Source organism: Bombina bombina, chromosome 3 (assembly GCF_027579735.1).
Source record: "Bombina bombina isolate aBomBom1 chromosome 3, aBomBom1.pri, whole genome shotgun sequence".
In the NCBI taxonomy this organism is placed as follows: Eukaryota; Metazoa; Chordata; class Amphibia; order Anura; family Bombinatoridae; genus Bombina; species Bombina bombina.
Window position 1 is genome coordinate 892,313,639 of NC_069501.1, and position 22,847 is coordinate 892,336,485.

Genomic DNA, 22,847 nt, shown 5'->3' on the forward strand with positions numbered 1-22,847 from the left:
AGTGAAAAATAAGAAAAGCGATTCATACTGTAAGGCTGAAAAGCTCCAAAACTCTTTGAGCAGAAGAAATAGCCACCAGAAACAAAACCTTCCAAGATAACATCTTAAATCCAAAGAATGCATAGGTTCAAATGGAGCCTGTTGAAGGACTCTAAGAACCAAATTAAGACTCCAAGGTGGAGTAGTAGACTTAAACACAGGCCGAATTCTAACCAAGGCCAGACAAAAAAATGAACATCTGGCACATCCGCCAGACACTTGTGCAATAAAATAGATAACGCAGAAATTTGACCCTTCAGGGTACTAGCAGATAAACCTTTCTCCAAACCCTCTTGGAGAAAAGACAAAATCCTAGGAATCCTAACTCTACTCTACAAGTAGCCTTTGGATTCACACCAATACAAATATTCACGCCAAATCTTATAATAAATCTTCCTAGTCACAGGCTTACGAGCCTGAATCATAGTTTCAATGACTGACTCAGAAAAACCACGCTTAGAAAGAATCAAGCGTTCAATCCCCAAGCAGTCAGCTTCAGAGAAACGAGATTTGGATGAAGGATAGGACCCTGCAGAAGAAGGTCCTTCCTTAATGGAAGACACCAAGGTGGAAGGGAAGACATCTCCACCAGATCTGCAAACCAGATTCTGCGAGGCCACGCCGGAGCAATGAAAAATCACTGATGCCCTCTCTTGTTTGACCCAAGCAATGACCCAAGGAAGAAGAGCAAACGGAGGGAAAACATATGCCACACTGAAAGTCCAAGGAACTGCCAAAGCATCTATCAGAACAGTCTGAGGATATTTTGACCTCGACTAATACCTTGGGAGCTTGGCATTGTGACGAGATGCCATGAAATCCAACTCTGGCTGCCCCCAACTGAGAATCAAGCTGGAAAATACCTCTGGGTGAAGTTCCCACTCCCCCGGATGAAAAGTCTGTCTGCCCAGAAAATCCGCTTCCCGATTGTCCTCCCCTGGAATATGGATAGCAGACATACAACAGTTGTGAATCCCTGCCCACTGAATAATCTTGGCTACCTCTGTCATGGTCAAGCAACTCAGAGTTTCTCCCTGATGATTTATGTGATTTATGTTATGTTGTCCGACTGAAACCTGATAAACTGGGTTGAAGCTAGCTGAGGCCAGGCTAGAAGAGCATTGAAAATTGCTCTCAGTTTATTGGAAGAGCCGACTCCTCCCAAGTCCACAGACACTGAGCCCTTAATGAACCCCAGACAGCACCCCAGCCCAGCAAACCGGCTTCCGTGGTTACAATCACCCAGGCAAGTCTGCGAAAGCAAGTTCCCGGTGAGAGAAGATCCTGAGACAACCACCATGGAAGAGAATCTCTGGACATCTGATCTAGAACAATCTTTGGAGAAAGATCTACATAATCCCCGTTCCACTGCCTGAGCAAGCATAACTGCAGAGGTCTGTCATGGAACCGAGCAAACGGAATGATGTCCATGACTGAAACCATCAGACCAATAACCTCCATGCACTGAGCCACTGACGGCTGAGGAAGGGACTGAAGAGCAAGACACGTATTGAAAATATTTGACTTTCTTGCTTCTGTCAGAATTTTTTTTCTCTCTAGAGAATCTATAATGGTCCCCAAAAATACCACTCTTGTAGCCGGAATTAATTAACTATTTCCTAAATTCACCTTCCAACCGTGGAAGCGCAGAAAAGACAACAACTCTGTGTGGGAGCTTGCTAGTTGAAAAGATGGAGCCTGAACTAGAATGTCATCCAAATAAGGAGCCACTGCAACACCCTTCAATCAAAGCACCTCCAAAAATGCTCCCAGGACCTTCGAAAAAATTCTGGGAGCTGCTGCCAGAGCAAAAGGAAGAGCTACAAACTGAAAATGTTTGTCTAGAAATGCAAATCTTAGGAACCTGTTATGATCCCTGTGAATGGGAATATGCAGATACGCATCCTTTAGATCCACTGTGGTCATGAACTGACCTTCCTGAACCAAAGGAAGAATGGAACGAATAGTTTCCATCTTAAAAGATGGAACCCGGAGAAACTTGTTTACACTCTTGGGATGTAAAATAGGTCTGAAAGTTCCCTCCTTTTTGGGAACGACAAAGAGAATGGAATAAAAACCCAGACCCTGAACCGGAACTATCAATCCCATGTTGGAAAGATTCTGAATACAGATAACCTGGAGAGAAGAAACCTGCCTCTGGGAGGAAAATTCTTGAACTCCAGTTTGTAACACTGGGACATGAAATCTACTACCCAGGGATCCTGAACATCTCGAACACAAGCTTGAGCAAAGAAAGAGTCAGCCCCCCACAAGATCCATTACCAGATCGGGGGCAGACCCTTCATGCTGATTTTGAGTCAGCAACAGGCTTCCTGGACTGCTTCCCTTTATTCCAAGACGGATTTGACTTCTAAGATGGCTTGGACTGTTCCTGCTTGGAGGAAGAAGAGGAAGAGATTTACCAGAGAAGTTACGAAAGGAACGGAAATTACTCTGCCGACCATTCTGATTATTTCTTTTATCCTGAGGAAGAGAATGCCCCTTCCCTCCCGTAATATCAGAAATAATCTCGGCCAAACCTGGCCCAAACAATGTCTTACCCTTGTAAGGAAGAGTCAAAAGCTTAGACTTTGAGGACACATCTGCAGACCAGGATTTTAATCATAAAGCTCTGTGAGCTAAAAAGGCAAAACCAGAAATTTTAGCTCCCAACTTGATGACCTGTAAAGAAGCATCTGCAATGAAGGAATTAGCCAACTGCAAAGTCTTGATTCTATCTTGAATTTCTTCAAGAGGAGTATCTTGCTGAATAGAATCAGACAATTCATCAAACCAATATGCCGTAGCACTAGTAATCGTAGCCGGTTACAATTGATACCCCTGGTGAACATAAATCCTTTTAAGCAAAGCTTCCAACTTCTTATCCATAGGATCTTTGAAGGAACAGCTGTCCTCAATAGGAATAGTGGTCCTCTTGGTCAGAGTGGAAACTGCTCCCTCCACCTTAGGAACGAATCTGCCAAGATTCCTTAATAGAATCAGCAATAGGAAACATCTTCCTAAAAATAGGAGAAGGGGAAAAAGGAATCCCAGGCTTGTCCTATTCTCGTACAATAATATCTGAAACATGATCTGGTATAGAAAAAACTTTCACAGAGGAAGTGACATCAAAAAACTTATTAAGTTTACTAGATTTCTTAGGAATAGCCATGACTGATGCCTCAGAGTCATCCAAGGTAGCCAAAACCTCCTTGAGTAACAAACGGAGGTGCTCCAGCTTAAACCTAAAGGAAACAACCTCAGGTTCAGAAGAAGGATTTACACTATCAGAATCCGAGATTTCACCCTCAGATGCTACTGAAGTATCTTCCTCCTCAGATTTATGAGAAGAAACACTAGACACAATTGCAACATAATCAGAATTCTTATACTTCCTATTGCGCTTCCCCTGTAACATAGGAAAAGTAGACAAAGCCTCAGATACGGCAGAGGATATATGAGTAGCCATATCCTACAAGGAAAAACCAACCTGAGACGAAACGCAGGGCACTGCAGAAGATTGGGACATATGAGGAGAAAGCTGCGGATTAGCCTGAACCGGAGACTCCTGAACAACATCCGCCCTAGACAAAGGCTCAGAATCAAAAAGTCTATCCTTGTAATGTAATGTTCTCTCTCAAGAGGAGCAAAAAGGGATAGGAGGCTCAACATTTAAACATAGAGAACAAGCACCAGCTTGCAGGGCCTCTTGGTCCATCTTATTCCAAAAGGAAAAAACCTTAATCAAAAAAGAATTCCAAGTTCAAATCAGAATTTTAATGAAACAAAAAAACATTACTGTCCCTTAAAATTTTAAAGATTTTTTTTTTTTTAAAAACTAGAAAATCCTTAAATAAACTGCACAATAAATCTTGCAGCAACAATTATTCAGAAAATGAATGCAAAAAGAGACAAAAACGTTATAGTCCAGAGAGATACTTAAATATAAACAAAGCAACAGCCCCACAAAAAAAACTCTGCTGAGATGCCTACCTGACCTCCTTGCTGCCGGAAACAAAAAGTCAGAAAGTGATCCAGACCCCCATACAGCCGCACTGCAGAAGATTGGGACGTATGAGGAGAAAGACTCTGAGGAGCTATGAAACAGAGCTGCAACATCCAGGAACAACAGGAAACTGCTAAAAGGGCGCCAAAAACGCCCTTGCTATCTCAGATAAGCCCGCCTATTGTGGCCCAACAAACCTCCGGAAGCCATTAATACAAACAAAAAACATGTACACCAAAGTGAAAACATAATAAACTGAGCCAAACATCCCAGTGCCTGCAAAACTGCCATACAATAAACCGTTAACCTAGAAGGCTGATTTTATATTTAGACAGAATTAACTGTCAAAGTGCCAAATTATCCTATATCAAAATAGGGAAAGAAATAGACACTTACCTCAAAAATCTGTCTGGCAGCAGGACAGCTCACTTGGTATGAGAGGTGCTTCCTACCTCACATGGACCTGTGGAAAAAAGAAAAGGCTGAGTAAACTTACTCAAACTTTCAACCAAGGGCAGCATGAAATTACTTGGGAGGCCCAGTGGGGATTATACCCCACAAGTTCCCAAATGCTTAAAAGACACCACTTGCTCTACTGAAGAGACTGACATGGACTACGGCTAAACCCCAAAGAAAACCGGAGCAAACTTGCTCTGCTTAAAAAATAAACTCTTGATTGAAGAATCAGACACCTAAATGTACCCCTCCTTGCAACTGATACAAGCAAAGAGAATGACTGGGGATTGTGGGTCGGGGGAGTGGTATTTAACAGCTTTTGCTCTGGTGCTCACACAGTCTAAAGTTTATGAATGGTGTAAATCTGCCTGATCAATTTGTCCCCTGGTTATAATGTACTGTGAGGTAACTGCTAATAGCTGGTGAGCTATGTAAGTGTATAGTGAAAAATGTACTTATGTGAACTGCATCCAGGTGAGTAAAGAAGGCTGAACTAAGTCTCTGAACACCAGAAAGCAAGTTAAATTTTAAAAGAAAGTAACCCCATTTTTGTGAAAGTACTGCTATAGAAGTTATGTGGTATATGAGCATAAGTCCCCAGACTATGTGAATGATGTGTACATGCCAATAGCAAGGAGCGCAATACTGTAGACAATGGGACTTGCAGATATATATGCATTTCATCTAGGAGGCACCGGAGAAGAAGATTTTCACTACCTGTCTGAAACTCCTTCTTGCCCTCTGTCCTCCACAGGCACTCTGAGGGGAAAATGGGTCTCAGATCTGTTAGAGAACCTCTATCAATGGTGTGTAGAACAGCACTTCAGAATTCCCCTCACTCCATCTTGGATGGCAAAACATTGACAGTGATTCAGGCAGAGTGAGAGAGATTTAAGCTCTGGTATGCAGGAGTATTTTTGCCTCCTACTAGTGGACTAGAGTGTAACCAAATGTGAGGTCTTGCCGACTCATCTAATGAAATTAAATCACTGGGATTTATGTTCAATTCAAGCAGCAAAGTCTAAAACTGGCTTCATCGCAGAAGTGTGAAATGTCACAGCACGGCAACAGGTTAAACAAAATATAACCCTGCCTTGGGCTAAATATGCACATATGAGCATGTTTATAATAAATATCAAACGGGAAATGGGACAAAACAAAAGATGATAGAAAACCCATTCTAGCATATGTAAAACATCCATATGTATATCTTGATAAACTGTATGGATTTATATTGGCTTGCTAGCACTAAATTAAGACAAGTAGGTATTTTTTTCCCTTTGATCATAAACCAAACTTTATAGATGAGAGATTAAAATATTTATACCTCCTACTAAAAGGAAGACAACTTTTTTTCATGATGGGCAAATTCTCAAATTTTAGTTATACTGACATTTTCAGAGTTGTTATATTTTAATATTGCTTTTCATCAGTTAGTGTCCTACACCTTGTTAGTACTAGCTACAATTCATATGATCAGTGGTTGTAATTTGTATACAGATTATTACCTCCGTGGTGACTGCGCTGACTTGCTGCGTGGAATGCTGCTCCCAATAGTACTAGATAATGCCGGCCGTGGAAGAGAGCTTCGGGTTACAGTTGCTGTGCTGGCTGCCTTGTTTGGCATAGGAATCCCAGAAGTAGATAGTGACTGCAAACTAGTTGACATAGGAATACCAGTACCAGTTTGCACAGTTGGGCTGACGTAGGCTGTGGCTTTATGGGGTGGCCTTACAGATACAGGAAAATGGCCCACACTGTGTACTCGTTGCTGCAGTTGACCGGGAGATGGTACTAAAAACAGAGTGAGAAAGAGACTTTAAAATCACACAGTTGATATTGGAATACATCTGTACCAATAAACTGTATTGATTAAACACAGTAAATGGATTCAGCAAGCTATTCTCATCTCCCATCAATTTAAAGTGATGGTAAACTCTCCCCTTTTTAAAATCAGATCTGGAATGTAAGCGCTATTTTAGATGGAGTTTAATTCATTAGCTGTAATGAAGATGCTTTTTAATATAGATATGAAATTCAAATACTGCATGCTCCTCCGCCCACTTCAAAAGTAAACTTTTCTGTGAGCTAACAGATTGAATTGTTGTCCAATCAGCGCTCTCCCCATATGGCACTTTTGTTGTAGCTAGATCATTGATTGGAGAGTAATTCAATAATTTAGCTGACAGGAAAATTGACTTTTGAAGTGGGTGGTGTAACGTGGGGTATTTGAATTTCATATCTATATTAATAACTAAGTTATAGCGCATCTTCATTGCACATGATGAATAAAACCCCATCTGAAATAGCACTTACATTCCAGATCTGATTTTAAAAAGGGGAGAGTTTACCATCACTTTAAACTTTAAAGAGGCATTACTATTTTTTATATAAAAGTTTATTATAGCACTGCAAAATATATGCAGACTTTAAAAGCATTTTAAATATTATGTTAGCTGCAATTGCATTTCTTTGCATTCCAGGGACATACCCCTTGAAAAGTTTGACTAATGTTTATGCTATCTTTTTGCCGTTGTCATTAAGGGACACATTTAAACAAGTCCCTGTGTATATTATGCAATCACTGTGTATCATGTAAAAGGCTTAGATTTTCTAATTCAATGAAACGCACACCAGCCCCTCTGGTGAAACAGAAAAACTACAGAGTGCCCTGCAAAGCTTTTTCCTAGTTATTATGTATGGGTAATTAAATGGTCTATCAAGTGATTGGTCCTATTGATTAATTCAATGACTATAGCTATACGAGGAGCACCTATAAAGCTCATCTATAGCCCCTAAAGAACACAACATATCAATTCTGTCTTTCAAGAAGCACAAAGCTAGAGGCTGTGCAGCAAGTCAGGTAAAACAAAATTGTGAAAGAGCCAAGGTAAGTAAGCTGTGCTTTCATGGTAACTGTATTTGGTGTATTATCAATAAATGTAATGTAGCTACAGATTCAGCTGTGATATAAAGGGGTACAATAAATAAACACAAAGGAAGGCAGACTGGGCCAGAAGGATTACAGGGCCTGCTCCCTAATAATCCTACAGCGTAAACTTTTATAGAGATATAGTTCTTAACACAATGGCCTAATCTTTAGTGGCAATACAACCTTACACTTCCTGCAGTACCCTTCTTATGTTATTCTACCCAGCAATCTGCCTTCTCTCTGTCTTGCAGTAATCATAATGGTTCCTTTAATTTATTACCTTCTGCCTTAACTTTTATTAGACTTTTATGCCATGTATTCTATTGTCAAATTGTATTTAAATAAATCAATGTTAAGCTTAGGCAAAATGATTTTACATGTAGCATTAGCACCCTCTAGTGAGTAAATAATTGTGTACATGCTACATTTGTAAAAATAAAAGCTAAATGATTACATTTTACAAATTAGCTTAATTATAGTTCCCTTCGACTATAAATAAAAAAAAATGTAATAACATTTTTTTAATAGTTCTATACACTGACATTTCTATAAAGTACAAACCACTTTTTATTTCTTTATTTTCAAGCATAACCTTTATCACATCTATTTCATAAACAGGGCAGCAAATTTAGGCTTTCTTCGACTGTGTGTGTATTTAAATATATATTAGATATAAGAGAGAGAGAGAGAGAGAGAGAGAGAGAGAGAGAGAGAGAGAGAGAGAGAGAGAGAGAGAGAGAGAGAGAGAGAGAGAGAGAGAGAAAGATACACACACAGGTTTTATCCTTTTTTTTCTGTTTATTACTTAGGATGGCAAGTATTCATTTTCTACTGGTTAATATACATGACAATCAGTTTTAGGCATTGCCGATTGTCTTATTTTGTCAAACAACTCTTTTGGAACTTCTTTTTTTATGTTTTAATATGTATGTCAGTTAAACTGAAATTGTTCAGACTGGCTATTATTTATTCAGCAAAAACATCAAGGTGGTGCATCCAGTTCATAATGAAATATGCAATTAGTATGTAATATGTTGATATTAGACAGGGTGGGCTACCTTTCTGGCTACACCTGATGAAGAACTGTGGCCAAAATACACATAGGAGTGCACCCAGTACAGTTCTCTAGATTCTCTTGTATTGTTTTTATATTTTATTGACTAGCTTAAACAAGGTTTGCATTTTATCCTGCATTATTTTATACTAAATACAACTACTATTGAATACATTTGTTAGTTGATGTCTGTGTATAACCCCCAATTCCTTCTACCCAGGGGAGGAACTACCGGGGGCTTCATGTGATACCCATTGGTGAGTGTGTGTGTATATATATATATATATATATATATATATATATATATATATATATATATATATATATATATATATATATATATATTTGTGGAACCAGCCGATTACAGACCTTTTTACTACAGCATGGGGGGACGGGGGGTAAACAGTGTCACTACACAGTACCACTAAATACAGTATGGGGGGCTGGGTCACTATATAAAGTACTGGGGCGGGTAGGGTCAGGCCAGCCATCTCAGCAGCAGATTACAGACCGTATCACTAACTCAATATATACAGTACTGGTGGGTTAAACAGTGTCACTATATAAAGTAATAGGGGGTCAGACCATCTTACAGACATGTAATCGGATTCACTTTTTTTTCTGTGTTAAATGTTAAAACAAATGTATCAAATTGACATTTATTTATTTATTTTTTGCGGGGGGGGGGCCTTTTTAGATTCTTGCATCTGGGCCCTGTGGTTTCTAGTTACGCCTCTGCTTCTACCATCTGCAGATAAGAGGATGAAGGAGTTGAGTTAAGCCTAGGTTCTTTATGAAGTAAACGCAGCAGTTTGCAGGAGCAACAAATGTCAGTTTATACCATGAAGACAAGTAGAGCAGCAATGTCCTGGCTTCTTCCCTAACCATGTTTTTTGTCAACAAAATGCTTCAACCAAAACAAACTGCTAAACTTAAAAAGAGTATACAGGTTGCAGTTGATTTTGGAGGGTTTAGCAATTACACCATATAAAAAGTGATACTGTGTAACTAGCGAATTAAAGTGTTTCTATAAAAAGCATAACAATAATAACCCTAACAGGTTAGAAATATACATCATAAAAAGCAATACTAACGCAGTGGAATTAGTGCAGGTATTTCACTTTTAAAACTATTAAAAAAGGTATACAGCTTAATACAACTAAATCTACATCATTCCACAGAAAAAGTCTTCCAATATAATTAATAGACAATATAAAATATACAGAAACTTCCTTTTAGAATGTGTACAATATATAGTCAAATATTTAAGACATTTTCAGTCAGCTGGACTAAATGGAATTTTAATTCAACACATGATAAAATATTCTAAAAAGGGGTTTTGTGTTTTTTAAGATTGAAACACTTCAAACGTATATAACCATACACCTTTTATGTAATAAAGATTGTATGCCTAATAATATTTATTGGTGTGTAAGAACTATTATTAGAATTATTGATTTTAATGGAATGCATACTATTTTTTGGAGCATTGTTTTTTGGCTAGTTTGAAGGAGTACTGACAATAATAGGTTGCAACATATATGGGCTCCATTTAAAAAGATGCAAATGCTGCTTCTTAAAAAGGGACATTGTACACTAGATTTTTGGTTGCATATTTATATAGCACATCTGGTAGTGTTTCTATAAAAAAACATAATTTATGCTTACCTGATAAATTTATTTCTCTTGTAGTGTGTTCAGTCCACGGGTCATCCATTACTTATGGGATATATTCTCCTTCCCAACAGGAAGTTGCAAGAGGATCACCCAAGCAGAGCTGCTATATAGCTCCTCCCCTCACATGTCATATCCAGTCATTCGACCGAAACAAGACGAGAAAGGAGAAACTATAGGTTGTAGTGGTGACTGAAGTTATAATTTAAAATTTAGAACCTGCCTCAAAAAGACAGGGCGGGCCGTGGACTGAACACACTACAAGAGAAATAAATTTATCAGGTAAGCATAAATTATGTTTTCTCTTGTTAAGTGTGTTCAGTCCACGGGTCATCCATTACTTATGGGATACCAATACCAAAGCTAAAGTACACGGATGAAGGGAGGGACAAGGCAGGAACATTAAACAGAAGGAACCACTGCCTGTAGAACCTTTCTCCCAAAAACAGCCTCTGAAGAAGCAAAAGTGTCAAATTTGGAAAATTTGGAAAAAGTATGAAGTGAAGACCAAGTTGCAGCCTTGCAAATCTGTTCAACAGAGGCCTCATTTTTAAAGGCCCAAGTGGAAGCCACAGCTCTAGTGGAATGAGCTGTAATTCTTTCAGGAGGCTGCTGTCCAGCAGTCTCATAGGCTAAACGTATTATGCTACGAAGCCAAAAAGAGAGAGAGGTAGCCGAAGCCTTTTGACCTCTCCTCTGTCCAGAGTAAACGACAAACAGGGAAGAAGTTTGCCGAAAATCTTTAGTTGCCTGTAAGTATAACTTCAGGGCACGGACCACGTCTAGATTATGCAAAAGACGTTCCTTCTTTGAAGAAGGATTAGGACACAATGATGGAACAACAATCTCTTGATTGATATTACTGTTAGAAACGACCTTAGGCAAAAACCCAGGTTTAGTACGCAGGACTACCTTGTCTGAATGAAAGATCAGATAAGGAGAATCACAATGTAAGGCAGATAACTCCGAGACTCTTCGAGCCGAGGAAATAGCCATCAAAAACAGAACTTTCCAAGATAAAAGCTTAATATCAATGGAATGAAGGGGTTCAAACGGAACACCCTGAAGAACTTTAAGAACCAAGTTTAAGCTCCACGGAGGAGCAACAGCTTTAAACACAGGCTTAATCCTAGCCAAAGCCTGACAAAAAGCCTGGACGTCTGGATTCTCTGCCAGACGCTTGTGTAAAAGAATAGACAGAGCAGAAATCTGTCCCTTTAGTGAACTAGCGGATAAGCCCTTTTCTAAACCCTCTTGTAGAAAAGACAATATCCTAGGAATCCTAACCTTACTCCATGAGTAACTCTTGGATTCACACCAATATAAATATTTACGCCATATCTTATGGTAAATTTTTCTGGTAACAGGTTTTCGAGCCTGTATCAATGTATCAATAACCGAATCCGAAAACCCACGCTTTGATAGAAGCGTTCAATTTCCAAGCAGTCAGCCTCAGAGAAATTAGGTTTGGATGGTTGAAAGGACCCTGAATTAGAAGGTCCTGCCTCAGAGGTAGAGACCATGGTGGACAGGACGACATGTCCACTAGGTCTGCATACCAGGTCCTGCGTGGCCACGCAGGCACTATCAGAATCACCGATGCTCTCTCCTGTTTGATCCTGGCAATCAGTCGAGGTAGCAACGGAAAAGGTGGAAACACATAAGCTATGTTGAAAACCCAAGGGGCTGCTAGCGCATCTACCAGCACCGCTCCTGGGTCCCTGGACCTGGATCTGTAACGAGGAAGCTTGGCGTTCTGGCGAGATGCCATAAGATCCAGATCCGGTTTGCCCCAACGACGAATCAGTTGAGCAAATACCTCCGGGTGTAGTTCCCACTCCCCCGGATGAAAAGTCTGGCGACTTAGAAAATCCGCTTCCCAGTTCTCCACACCTGGGATGTAGATCGCTGACAGGTGGCAAGAGTGTGACTCTGCCCAGCGAATTATCTTCGAGACTTCCAACATCGCTAGGGAACTCCTGGTTCCCCCTTGATGATTGATGTAAGCCACAGTCGTGATGTCCGACTGAAACCTGATGAACCTCAGTGTTGCTAACTGAGGCCAAGCTAGAAGAGCATTGAATATTGCTCTTAATTCTAGAATGTTGATTGGGAGGAGTTTCTCCTCCTGAGTCCACGATCCCTGAGCCTTCAGGGAGTTCCAGACTGCTCCCCAGCCTAGAAGGCTGGCATCTGTTGTTACAATCGTCCAATCTGGTCTGCGAAAGGTCATTCCTTCGGACAGATGAACCCGTGACAACCACCAGAGAAGAGAATCTCTGGTCTCCTGGTCCAGATGTAGCAAAGGGGACAGATCTGAGTAATCCCCGTTCCACTGACTTAGCATGCATAGTTGCAGCGGTCTGAGATGCAGGCGCGCAAATGGCACTATGTCCATTGCCGCGACCATCAAGCCGATTACTTCCATACACTGAGCTACTGTGGGGCTTGGAATGGAGTGAAGGACACGGCAAGCATTGAGAATCTTTGATAACCTGGACTCCGTCAGGTAAATCTTCATCTCTACAGAATCTATAAGAGTCCCTAGAAAAGGAACCCTTGTGAGTGGCAACAGAGAACTCTTTTCCACGTTCACTTTCCACCCATGCGACCTCAGAAATGCTAGAACTATCTCTGTATGAGACTTTGCATTTTGAAAACTTGACGCTTGTATCAAAATGTCGTCTAGGTACGGAGCCACCGCTATGCCTCGTGGTCTTAGTACCGCCAGAAGTGAGCCCAGAACCTTTGTAAAAATTCTCGGGGCCGTAGCTAACCCGAAGGGAAGAGCTACAAACTGGTAATGCCTGTCTAGAAAGGCAAACCTTAGGTACCGATAATGATCTTTGTGAATCGGTATGTGAAGGTAGGCATCCTTTAAGTCCACTGTGGTCATGTACTGACCCTCTTGGATCATGGGTAGGATGGTCCGAATGGTTTCCATCTTGAACGATGGAACCCTTAGGAATTTGTTTAAGATTTTTAAGTCTAAGATTGGTCTGAAAGTTCCCTCTTTCTTGGGAACCACAAACAGATTTGAATAAAACCCTTGCCCCTGTTCCGTTCGCGGAACTGGGTGGATCACTCCCATCACTAAGAGGTCTTGTACACATTGTAGAAATGCCTCTTTCTTTACTAGGTTTGTTGATAACCTTGACAGATGAAACCTCCCTTGTGGAGGAGAAGTTTTGAAATCCAGAAGGTATCCCTGAGATATAATCTCCAACGTCCAGGGATCCTGAACATCTCTTGCCCAAGCCTGGGGGAAGAGAGAAAGTCTGCCCCCCACTAGATCCGTCTCCGGAGTGGGGGTCCTGTCTTCATGCTGTCTTAGGGGCGGAAGTAGGCTTTCTGGCCTGCTTGCCCTTGTTCCATGACTGGTTGCCTTTCCAACCCTGTCTGTAACGAGCAGTAGTTCCTTCCTGTTTTGGAGCGGAGGAAGTTGATGCTGCTCCTGCCTTGAAGTTACGAAAGGCACGAAAATTAGACTGTTTGGCCTTTGATTTGGCCCTGTCCTGAGGAAGGGTGTGGCCCTTACCTCCCGTAATGTCAGCAATAATTTCCTTCAAGCCGGGCCCGAATAAGGTCTGCCCTTTGAAGGGAATGTTAAGTAGTTTAGACTTAGAAGTTACATCTGCTGACCAGGATTTAAGCCATAGCGCCCTGCGCGCCTGTATGGCGAATCCGGAATTTTTAGCCGTAAGTTTGGTTAAATGCACTACGGCATCCGAAACAAACGCATTAGCCAGTTTAAGCGTTCTAACTTTGCTCAAAGTCTCATCCAATGGTGCTGTGCGAATCGCCTCTTCCAGAGACTCAAACCAGAATAGCGCTGCAGCCGTGACAGGCGCAATGCATGCAAGAGGCTGCAATATAAAACCTTGTTGAACAAACATTTTCTTAAGGTAACCCTCTAATTTTTTTATCCATTGGATCTGAGAAAGCACAGCTATCCTCCACCGGGATAGTGGTACGCTTGGCTAAAGTAGAAACTGCTCCCTCCACCTTAGGGACCGTCTGCCATAAGTCTTGTTTGGTGGCGTCTATAGGGAACATTTTTCTAAATATCGGAGGAGGGGAAAAAGGGCACACCGGGTCTATCCCACTCCTTACTAATAATTTATGTAAGCCTTTTTGGTATAGGAAAAACGTCAGTACACACCGGTACCGCATAGTATCTATCCAACCTACATAATTTCTCTGGGATTGCCACCGTGTCGCAATCATTCAGAGCAGCTAACACCTCCCCTAGTAACACGCGGAGGTTCTCAAGCTTAAATTTAAAATTTGAAATTTCTGAATCCGGTCTCCCCGAATCAGAACCGTCACCGACAGAATGAAGCTCACCGTCCTCATGTTCTGCAAATTGTGACGCAGTATCAGACATGGCTCTCGTGTCATCAGCGCGCTTTGTCCTTAACCCAGAGCTATCGCGCTTGCCTCTTAATTCGGGCATATTGTATAATACCTCTTTCATAACATTAGCCATATCATGTAAAGTGATTTGTAAGGGCCTTGATGTACTTGGCGCCTCAATCTTACGCACCTACCGAGCGGGAGACGAAGGTACTGACACGTGAGGAGAGTTAGACGGCATAACTTCCCCCTCGTTGTCTGGTGATAATTTCTTTATCGGTACAGATTGACTTTTATTCAAAGTAATATCAATACAATTGGTACACATATTTCTATTGGGCTCCACATCGGCTTTTGAACATAATGAACAAGCAGATTCCTCTGTATCAGACATGTTTAAACAGACTAGCAATGAAGTTAGCAAGCTTGGAAATCACTTTCAATAAGTTTACAAGCAATATAAAAAACGCTGCAGCGCTTTTAAAAACACAGTTGAATAACAAAGAAAACTAATTCAGTTATAGTCAACAATTCTTAACTGATTACCTCCCTCAAAAACAAATTTTGAAGATCCCTGAGCTCTCTAGAGACGTCCTGGATCAAGGAGGAAGAAGCAGGAAGACTGTGCTAGAATTTTAACTGAGCAACACGGCGCTAAAACAAGGTCCCTCCCATTCATTATTACAACAGTGGGAGACCTGATATAACGGTTTCTATACAGAAAAATACGTTAGCCATGTGGAAAAAAATCATGCCCAAAAAGATTTATCACCAAAGTACCTCACAAAACGAATAACATGCCAGTAAATGTTTTAAAAACAACATTTTCAATGTCATGCAAAGTTATCACTAAGCCTGCTACCAGTCGCTTCCACTGCAGATAAGGCTTAAACATTATTTCAGTATTAACAGTATTTTCTCAGTCAAATTCTAGTCCCTAGAAAATAACTCAACTGCGTATACATTTATCAGCCTGATACCAGTCGCTACTACTGCATTTAAGGCTGTACTTACATCATATGGGTAACAGCAGTATTTTCTTAGTCAATTCCATTCCCAGAAAATAATGTACTGCACATACCTCATTTGCGGGGGACCCCGCATGCTATTCCCCTCTTTCTGAAGTTACCCTACTCCTCAGAATGTCGAGAACAGCCAGCGGATCTTAGTTACGTCTGCTAAGATCATAGAAAAACGCAGGCAGATTCTTCTCCAAATACAGCCTGAGATACAAAAAACGGCACACTCCGGTGCCATTTTAAAATAACAAAACTTTTGATTGAAGAATAATTAAGTAAAAACTCCAACTCCTCTCGCGACCTCCTTCTTTGTTGAGGGTTGCAAGAGAATGACTGGATATGACATGTGAGGGGAGGAGCTATATAGCAGCTCTGCTTGGGTGATCCTCTTGCAACTTCCTGTTGGGAAGGAGAATATATCGCATAAGTAATGGATGACCCGTGGACTGAACACACTTAACAAGAGAAACATAATTTATGTAAAAACTTACCTGATAAATTCATTTCTTTCATATTAGCAAGAGTCCATGAGCTAGTGACGTATGGGATATACATTCCTACCAGGAGGGGCAAAGTTTCCCAAACCTTACAATGCCTATAAATACACCCCTCACCACACCCACAATTCAGTTTAACGAATAGCCAAGAAGTGGGGTGATAAGAAGGAGCGAAAGCATCAAAAAATAAGGAATTGGAATAATTGTGTTTTATACAAAAAATCATAACCACCACAAAAAGGGTGGGCCTCATGGACTCTTGCTAATATGAAAGAAATGAATTTATCAGGTAAGTTCTTACATAAATTATGTTTTCTTTCATGTAATTAGCAAGAGTCCATGAGCTAGTGACGTATGGGATAGTAGATACCCAAGATGTGGAACTTCCACGCAAGAGTCACTAAAGAGGGAGGGAAAAAATAAAGACCGCTAATTCCGATGAAAAATAAATCCACTACCAAGTTTCAATTTTTATAATGAAAAAAACTGAAATTATAAGCAGAAGAATCAAACTGAAACAGCTGCCTAAAGTACCATTCTACCAAAACTGCTTCTAAAGAAGAGAAAACATGAAAATGGTAGAATTTAGTAAAAATATGCAAAGAAGACCAAGTCATTGCTTTGCAAATCTGACCAACAGAAGCTTCATTCTTAAAAGCCCAGGAAGTAGAAACTTACCTAGTAGAATGAGCCGTAATCCACTGAGGTGGGAATCAACCCGACTCTGAATAAGCATGATGAATCAAAAAGTTTAACCAAGATGCCAAAGAAATGGCAGAAGCCTTTTGACCTTCCTAAAACCAGAAAAGATAACAAATAGACTAGAAGTCTGTGTGAAATCTGAATAGCTTCAACATAGGATTTCAAAACTCTTAACACATCCAAAGAATGTAAGAATCTTACCAAAGAAGTCTTAGGAAAAAAGAAAATAATTCCTCCCTAATGTTGTTAGAAATCACAACTTTAGGTAAGAATTGACATGAGGACAGCAAAAACCACCTTATCCTGATGAAAAAATCAGAAAAAGGAGACTCACAAGAAAGAACAGATAATTCAAAAACTGTTCTAGCTGAAGAAATAGCCAAAAGGAACAATACTTGATAAGAACCAAAGCCTGAACAAAATAATGAACAACAGGAAGGAACACTGCCTTATCCTGATGAAAAATCAGAAAAGGAGATCCACAAGAAAGAGCAGAAAACTCAGAAACTCTTCTAGCAGAAGAAATAGCCAAAAGGAACAATACTTTCCAAGAAAGTAATTTTAATATCCAGAGAACGCAAAGGTTCAAACGGAGGAGCCTGTAAAGCCCTTAGTACCAAATTGATACTCAAAGGAGGAGAGATTGACTTAATGACAGGCTTGATACAACCAAAGCCTGTACAAAAACATAATTTATGTAAGAACTTACCTGATAAATTCATTTCTTTCATATTAGCAAGAGTCCATGAGCTAGTGACGTATGGGATATACATTCCTACCAGGAGGGGCAAAGTTTCCCAAACCTCAAAATGCCTATAAATACACCCCTCACCACACCCACAATTCAGTTTAATGAATAGCCAAGAAGTGGGGTGATAAAAAAGTGCGAAAGCATATAAAATAAGGAATTGGAATAATTGTGCTTTATACAAAATCATAACCACCACAAAAAAAGGGCGGGCCTCATGGACTCTTGCTAATATGAAAGAAATGAATTTATCAGGTAAGTTCTTACATAAATTATGTTTTCTTTCATGTAATTAGCAAGAGTCCATGAGCTAGTGACGTATGGGATAATGATTACCCAAGATGTGGATCTTTCCACACAAGAGTCACTAGAGAGGGAGGGATAAAATAAAGACAGCCAATTCCTGCTGAAAATAATCCACACCCAAAATAAAGTTTAATGAAAAAACATAAGCAGAAGATTCAAACTGAAACCGCTGCCTGAAGTACTTTTCTACCAAAAACTGCTTCAGAAGAAGAAAATACATCAAAATGGTAGAATTTAGTAAAAGTATGCAAAGAGGACCAAGTTGCTGCTTTGCAAATCTGATCAACCGAAGCTTCATTCCTAAACGCCCAGGAAGTAGAAACTGACCTAGTAGAATGAGCTGTAATCCTCTGAGGCGGAGTTTTACCCGACTCAACATAGGCAAGATGAATTAAAGATTTCAACCAAGATGCCAAAGAAATGGCAGAAGCTTTCTGGCCTTTTCTAGCACCGGAAAAAATAACAAATAGACTAGAAGTCTTTCGGAAAGACTTAGTAACTTCAACATAATATTTCAAAGCTCTAACAACATCCAAATAATGCAACGATTTCTCCTTAGAATTCTTAGGATTAGGACATAATGAAGGAACCACAATTTCTCTACTAATGTTGTTGGAATTCACAACTTTAGGTAAAAATTCAAAAGAAGTTCGCAACACCGCCTTATCCTGATGAAAAATCAGAAAAGGAGACTCACAAGAAAGAGCAGATAATTCAGAAACTCTTCTGGCAGAAGAGATGGCCAAAAGGAACAAAACTTTCCAAGAAAGTAATTTAATGTCCAATGAATGCATAGGTTCAAACGGAGGAGCTTGAAGAGCTCCCAGAACCAAATTCAAACTCCAAGGAGGAGAAATTGACTTAATGACAGGTTTTATACGAACCAAAGCTTGTACAAAACAATGAATATCAGGAAGAATAGCAATCTTTCTGTGAAAAAGAACAGAAAGAGCAAAGATTTGACCTTTCAAGGAACTTGCGGACAAACCCTTATCTAAACCATCCTGAAGAAACTGTAAAATTCTCGGTATTCTAAAAGAATGCCAAGAAAAATGATGAGAAAGACACCAAGAAATATAAGTCTTCCAGACTCTATAATATATCTCTCTAGATACAGATTTACGAGCCTGTAACATAGTATTAATCACAGAGTCAGAGAAACCTCTTTGACCAAGAATCAAGCGATCAATCTCCATACCTTTAAATTTAAGGATTTCAGATCCTGATGGAAAAAAGGACCTTGAGACAGAAGGTCTGGTCTTAACGGAAGAGTCCACGGTTGGCAAGAGGCCATCCGGACAAGATCCGCATACCAAAACCTGTGAGGCCATGCCGGAGCTACCAGCAGAACAAACTAGCATTCCTTCAGAATCTTGGAGATTACTCTTGGAAGAAGAACTAGAGGCGGAAAGATATAAGCAGGATGATACTTCCAAGGAAGTGATAATGCATCCACTGCCTCCGCCTGAGGATCCCGGGATCTGGACAGATACCTGGGAAGTTTCTTGTTTAGATGAGACGCCATCAGATCTATTTCTGGAAGTTCCCACATTTGAACAATCTGAAGAAATACCTCTGGGTGAAGAGACCATTCGCCCGGATGCAACGTTTGGCGACTGAGATAATCCGCTTCCCAATTGTCTATACCTGGGATATGAACCGCAGAGATTAGACAGGAGCTGGATTCCGCCCAAACCAAAATTCGAGATACTTCTTTCATAGCCAGAGGACTGCGAGTCCCTCCTTGATGATTGATATATGCCACAGTTGTGACATTGTCTGTCTGAAAACAAATGAACGATTCTCTCTTCAGAAGAGGCCAAAACTGAAGAGCTCTGAAAATTGCACGGAGTTCCAAAATATTGATCGGTAATCTCACCTCCTGAGATTCCCAAACTCCTTGTGCCGTCAGAGATCCCCACACAGCTCCCCAACCTGTGAGACTTGCATCTGTTGAAATTACAGTCCAGGTCGGAAGCACAAAAGAAGCCCCCTGAATTAAACGATGGTGATCTGTCCACCACGTTAGAGAGTGTCGAACAATCGGTTTTAAAGATATTAATTGAGATATCTTTGTGTAATCCTTGCACCATTGATTCAGCATACAGAGCTGAAGAGGTCGCATGTGAAAACGAGCAAAGGGGATCGCGTCCGATGCAGCAGTCATAAGACCTAGAATTTCCATGCATAAGGCTACCAAAGGGAATGATTGTGACTGAAGGTTTCGACAAGCTGAAATCAATTTTAGACGTCTCTTGTCTGTTAAAGACAGAGTCATGGACACTGAATCTATCTGGAAACCCAGAAAAGTTACCCTTGTCTGAGGAATCAATGAACTTTTTGGTAAATTGATCCTCCAACCATGATCTTGAAGAAACAACACAAGACGATTCGTATGAGATTCTGCTAAATGTAAAGACTGAGCAAGTACCAAGATATCGTCCAAATAAGGAAATACCACAATACCCTTTTCTCTGATTACAGACAGAAGGGCACCGAGAACCTTTGTAAAAATTCTTGGAGCTGTAGCTAGGCCAAACGGCAGAGCCACAAACTGGTAATGCTTGTCCAGAAAAGAGAATCTCAGGAACTGATAATGATCTGGATGAATCGGAATATGCAGATATGCATCCTGTAAATCTATTGTGGACATATAATGCCCTTGCTGAACAAAAGGCAAGATAGTCCTTACAGTTACCATCTTGAACGTTGGTATCCTTACATAACGATTCAATATTTTTAGATCCAGAACTGGTCTGAAGGAATTCTCCTTCTTTGGTACAATGAAGAGATTTGAATAAAACCCCATCCCCTGTTCCGGAACTGGAACTGGCATAATTACTCCAGCCAACTCTAGATCTGAAACACAATTCAGAAATGCTTGAGCTTTCACTGGATTTACTGGGACACGGGAAAGAAAAAATCTCTTTGCAGGAGGTCTCATCTTGAAACCAATTCTGTACCCTTCTGAAACAATGTTCTGAATCCAAAGATTGTGAACAGAATTGATCCAAATTTCTTTGAAAAAACGTAACCTGCCCCCTACCAGTTGAGCTGGAATGAGGGCCGCACCTTCATGTGGACTTAGAAGCAGGCTTTGCCTTTCTAGCAGGCTTGGATTTATTCCAGACCGGAGATGGTTTCCAAACTGAAACTGCTCCTGAGGATGAAGGATTAGGCTTTTGTTCTTTGTTGAAACGAAAGGAACGAAAACGATTATTAGCCCTGTTTTTACCCTTAGATTTTTTATCCTGTGGTAAAAAAGTTCCTTTCCCACCAGTAACAGTTGCGATAATAGAATCCAACTGAGAACCAAATAATTTGTTACCCTGGAAAGAAATGGAAAGTAGAGTTGATTTAGAAGCCATATCAGCATTCCAAGTCTTAAGCCATAAAGCTCTTCTAGCTAAAATAGCTAGAGACATAAACCTGACATCAACTCTGATAATATCAAAAATGGCATCACAGATAAAATTATTAGCATGCTGAAGAAGAATAATAATATCATGAGAATCATGATCTGTTACTTATTGCGCTAAAGTTTCCAACCAAAAAGTTGAAGCTGCAGCAACATCAGCCAATGATATAGCAGGTCTAAGAAGATTACCTGAACACAGATAAGCTTTTCTTAGAAAGGATTCAATTTTCCTATCTAAAGGATCCTTAAACGAAGTACCATCTGACGTAGGAATAGTAGTACGTTTAGCAAGGGTAGAAATAGCCCCATCAACTTTAGGGATTTTGTCCCAAAATTCTAATCTGTCAGACGGCACAGGATATAATTGCTTAAAACGTTTAGAAGGAGTAAATGAATTACCCAATTTATCCCATTCTTTGGAAATTACTGCAGAAATAGCATTAGGAACAGGAAAAACTTCTGGAATAACCACAGGAGATTTAAATACCTTATCTAAACGTTTAGAATTAGCATCAAGAGGACCAGAATCCTCAATTTCTAAAGCAATTAGTACTTCTTTAAGTAAAGAACGAATAAAAATAAATATGAAGATTTATCAGCATCAATCTCTGAGACAGAATCCTCTGAACCAGAAGAGTCATCAGAATCAGAATGATGATGTTCATTTAAAAATTCATCTGTAGGGAGAGAAGATTTAAAAGACTTTTTACGTTTACTAGAAGGAGAAATAACAGACATAGCCTTCTTTATGGATTCAGAAACAAAATCTCTTATGTTATCAGGAACATTCTGCACCTTAGATGTTGAGGGAACTGCAACAGGCAATGGTACATTACTAAAGGAAATATTATCTGCTTTAACAAGTTTGTCATGACAATTAATACAAACAACAGCCGGAGGAATAGCTACCAAAAGTTTACAGCAGATACACTTAGCTTTGGTAGATCCAGCACTAGACAGCGATTTTCCTGTAGTATCTTCTGACTCAGATGCAACGTGAGACATCTTGCAATATGTAAGAGAAAAAACAACATATAAAGCAAAATTGATCAAATTCCTTAAATGACAGTTTCAGGAATGGGAAAGAATGCCAAAGAACAAGCTTCTAGCAACCAGAAGCAATAAAAAATGAGACTTAAATAATGTGGAGACAAAAGAGACGCCCATATTTTTTAGCGCCAAATAAGACGCCCACATTATTTGGCGCCTAAATGCTTTTGGCGCCAAAAATGACGCCACATCCGGAACGCCAACATTTTTGGCGCAAAATAACGTCAAAAAATGACACAACTTCCGGCGACACGTATGACGCCGGAAACGGAAAAGAATTTTTTGCGCCAAAAAAGTCCGCGCCAAGAATGACGCAATAAAATGAAGCATTTTCAACCCCCGCGAGCCTAACAGCCCACAGGGAAAAAAGAGTCAAATTTTTGAAGGTAAGAAAAAAATGATTAATTCAAGTGCATTATCCCAAATATGAAACTGACTGTCTGAAAAATAAGGAATGTTGAACATTCTGAGTCAAGGCAAATAAATGTTTGAATACATATATTTAGAACTTTATAAACAAAGTGCCCAACCATAGCTTAGAGTGTCACAGAAAATAAGATTTACTTACCCCAGGACACTCATCTACATGT

At 40.0% G+C, this 22,847-nt stretch overlaps 1 protein-coding gene across 3 annotated transcripts in view; it reads right to left on the minus strand.

Moving 5' to 3' along the window:
- The window catches only part of SLAIN1 (SLAIN motif family member 1), a 244,922-nt gene that overhangs the window by 75,698 nt on the left and 146,377 nt on the right, over positions 1 to 22,847 (minus strand). For all 3 annotated transcript variants that reach the window (XM_053707853.1, XM_053707852.1, XM_053707854.1), the window contains one exon: positions 6,010 to 6,295. In XM_053707853.1, the coding sequence (XP_053563828.1) occupies positions 6,010 to 6,295 (286 nt within the window). The remainder of the gene's footprint in view (positions 1 to 6,009; positions 6,296 to 22,847) is intronic.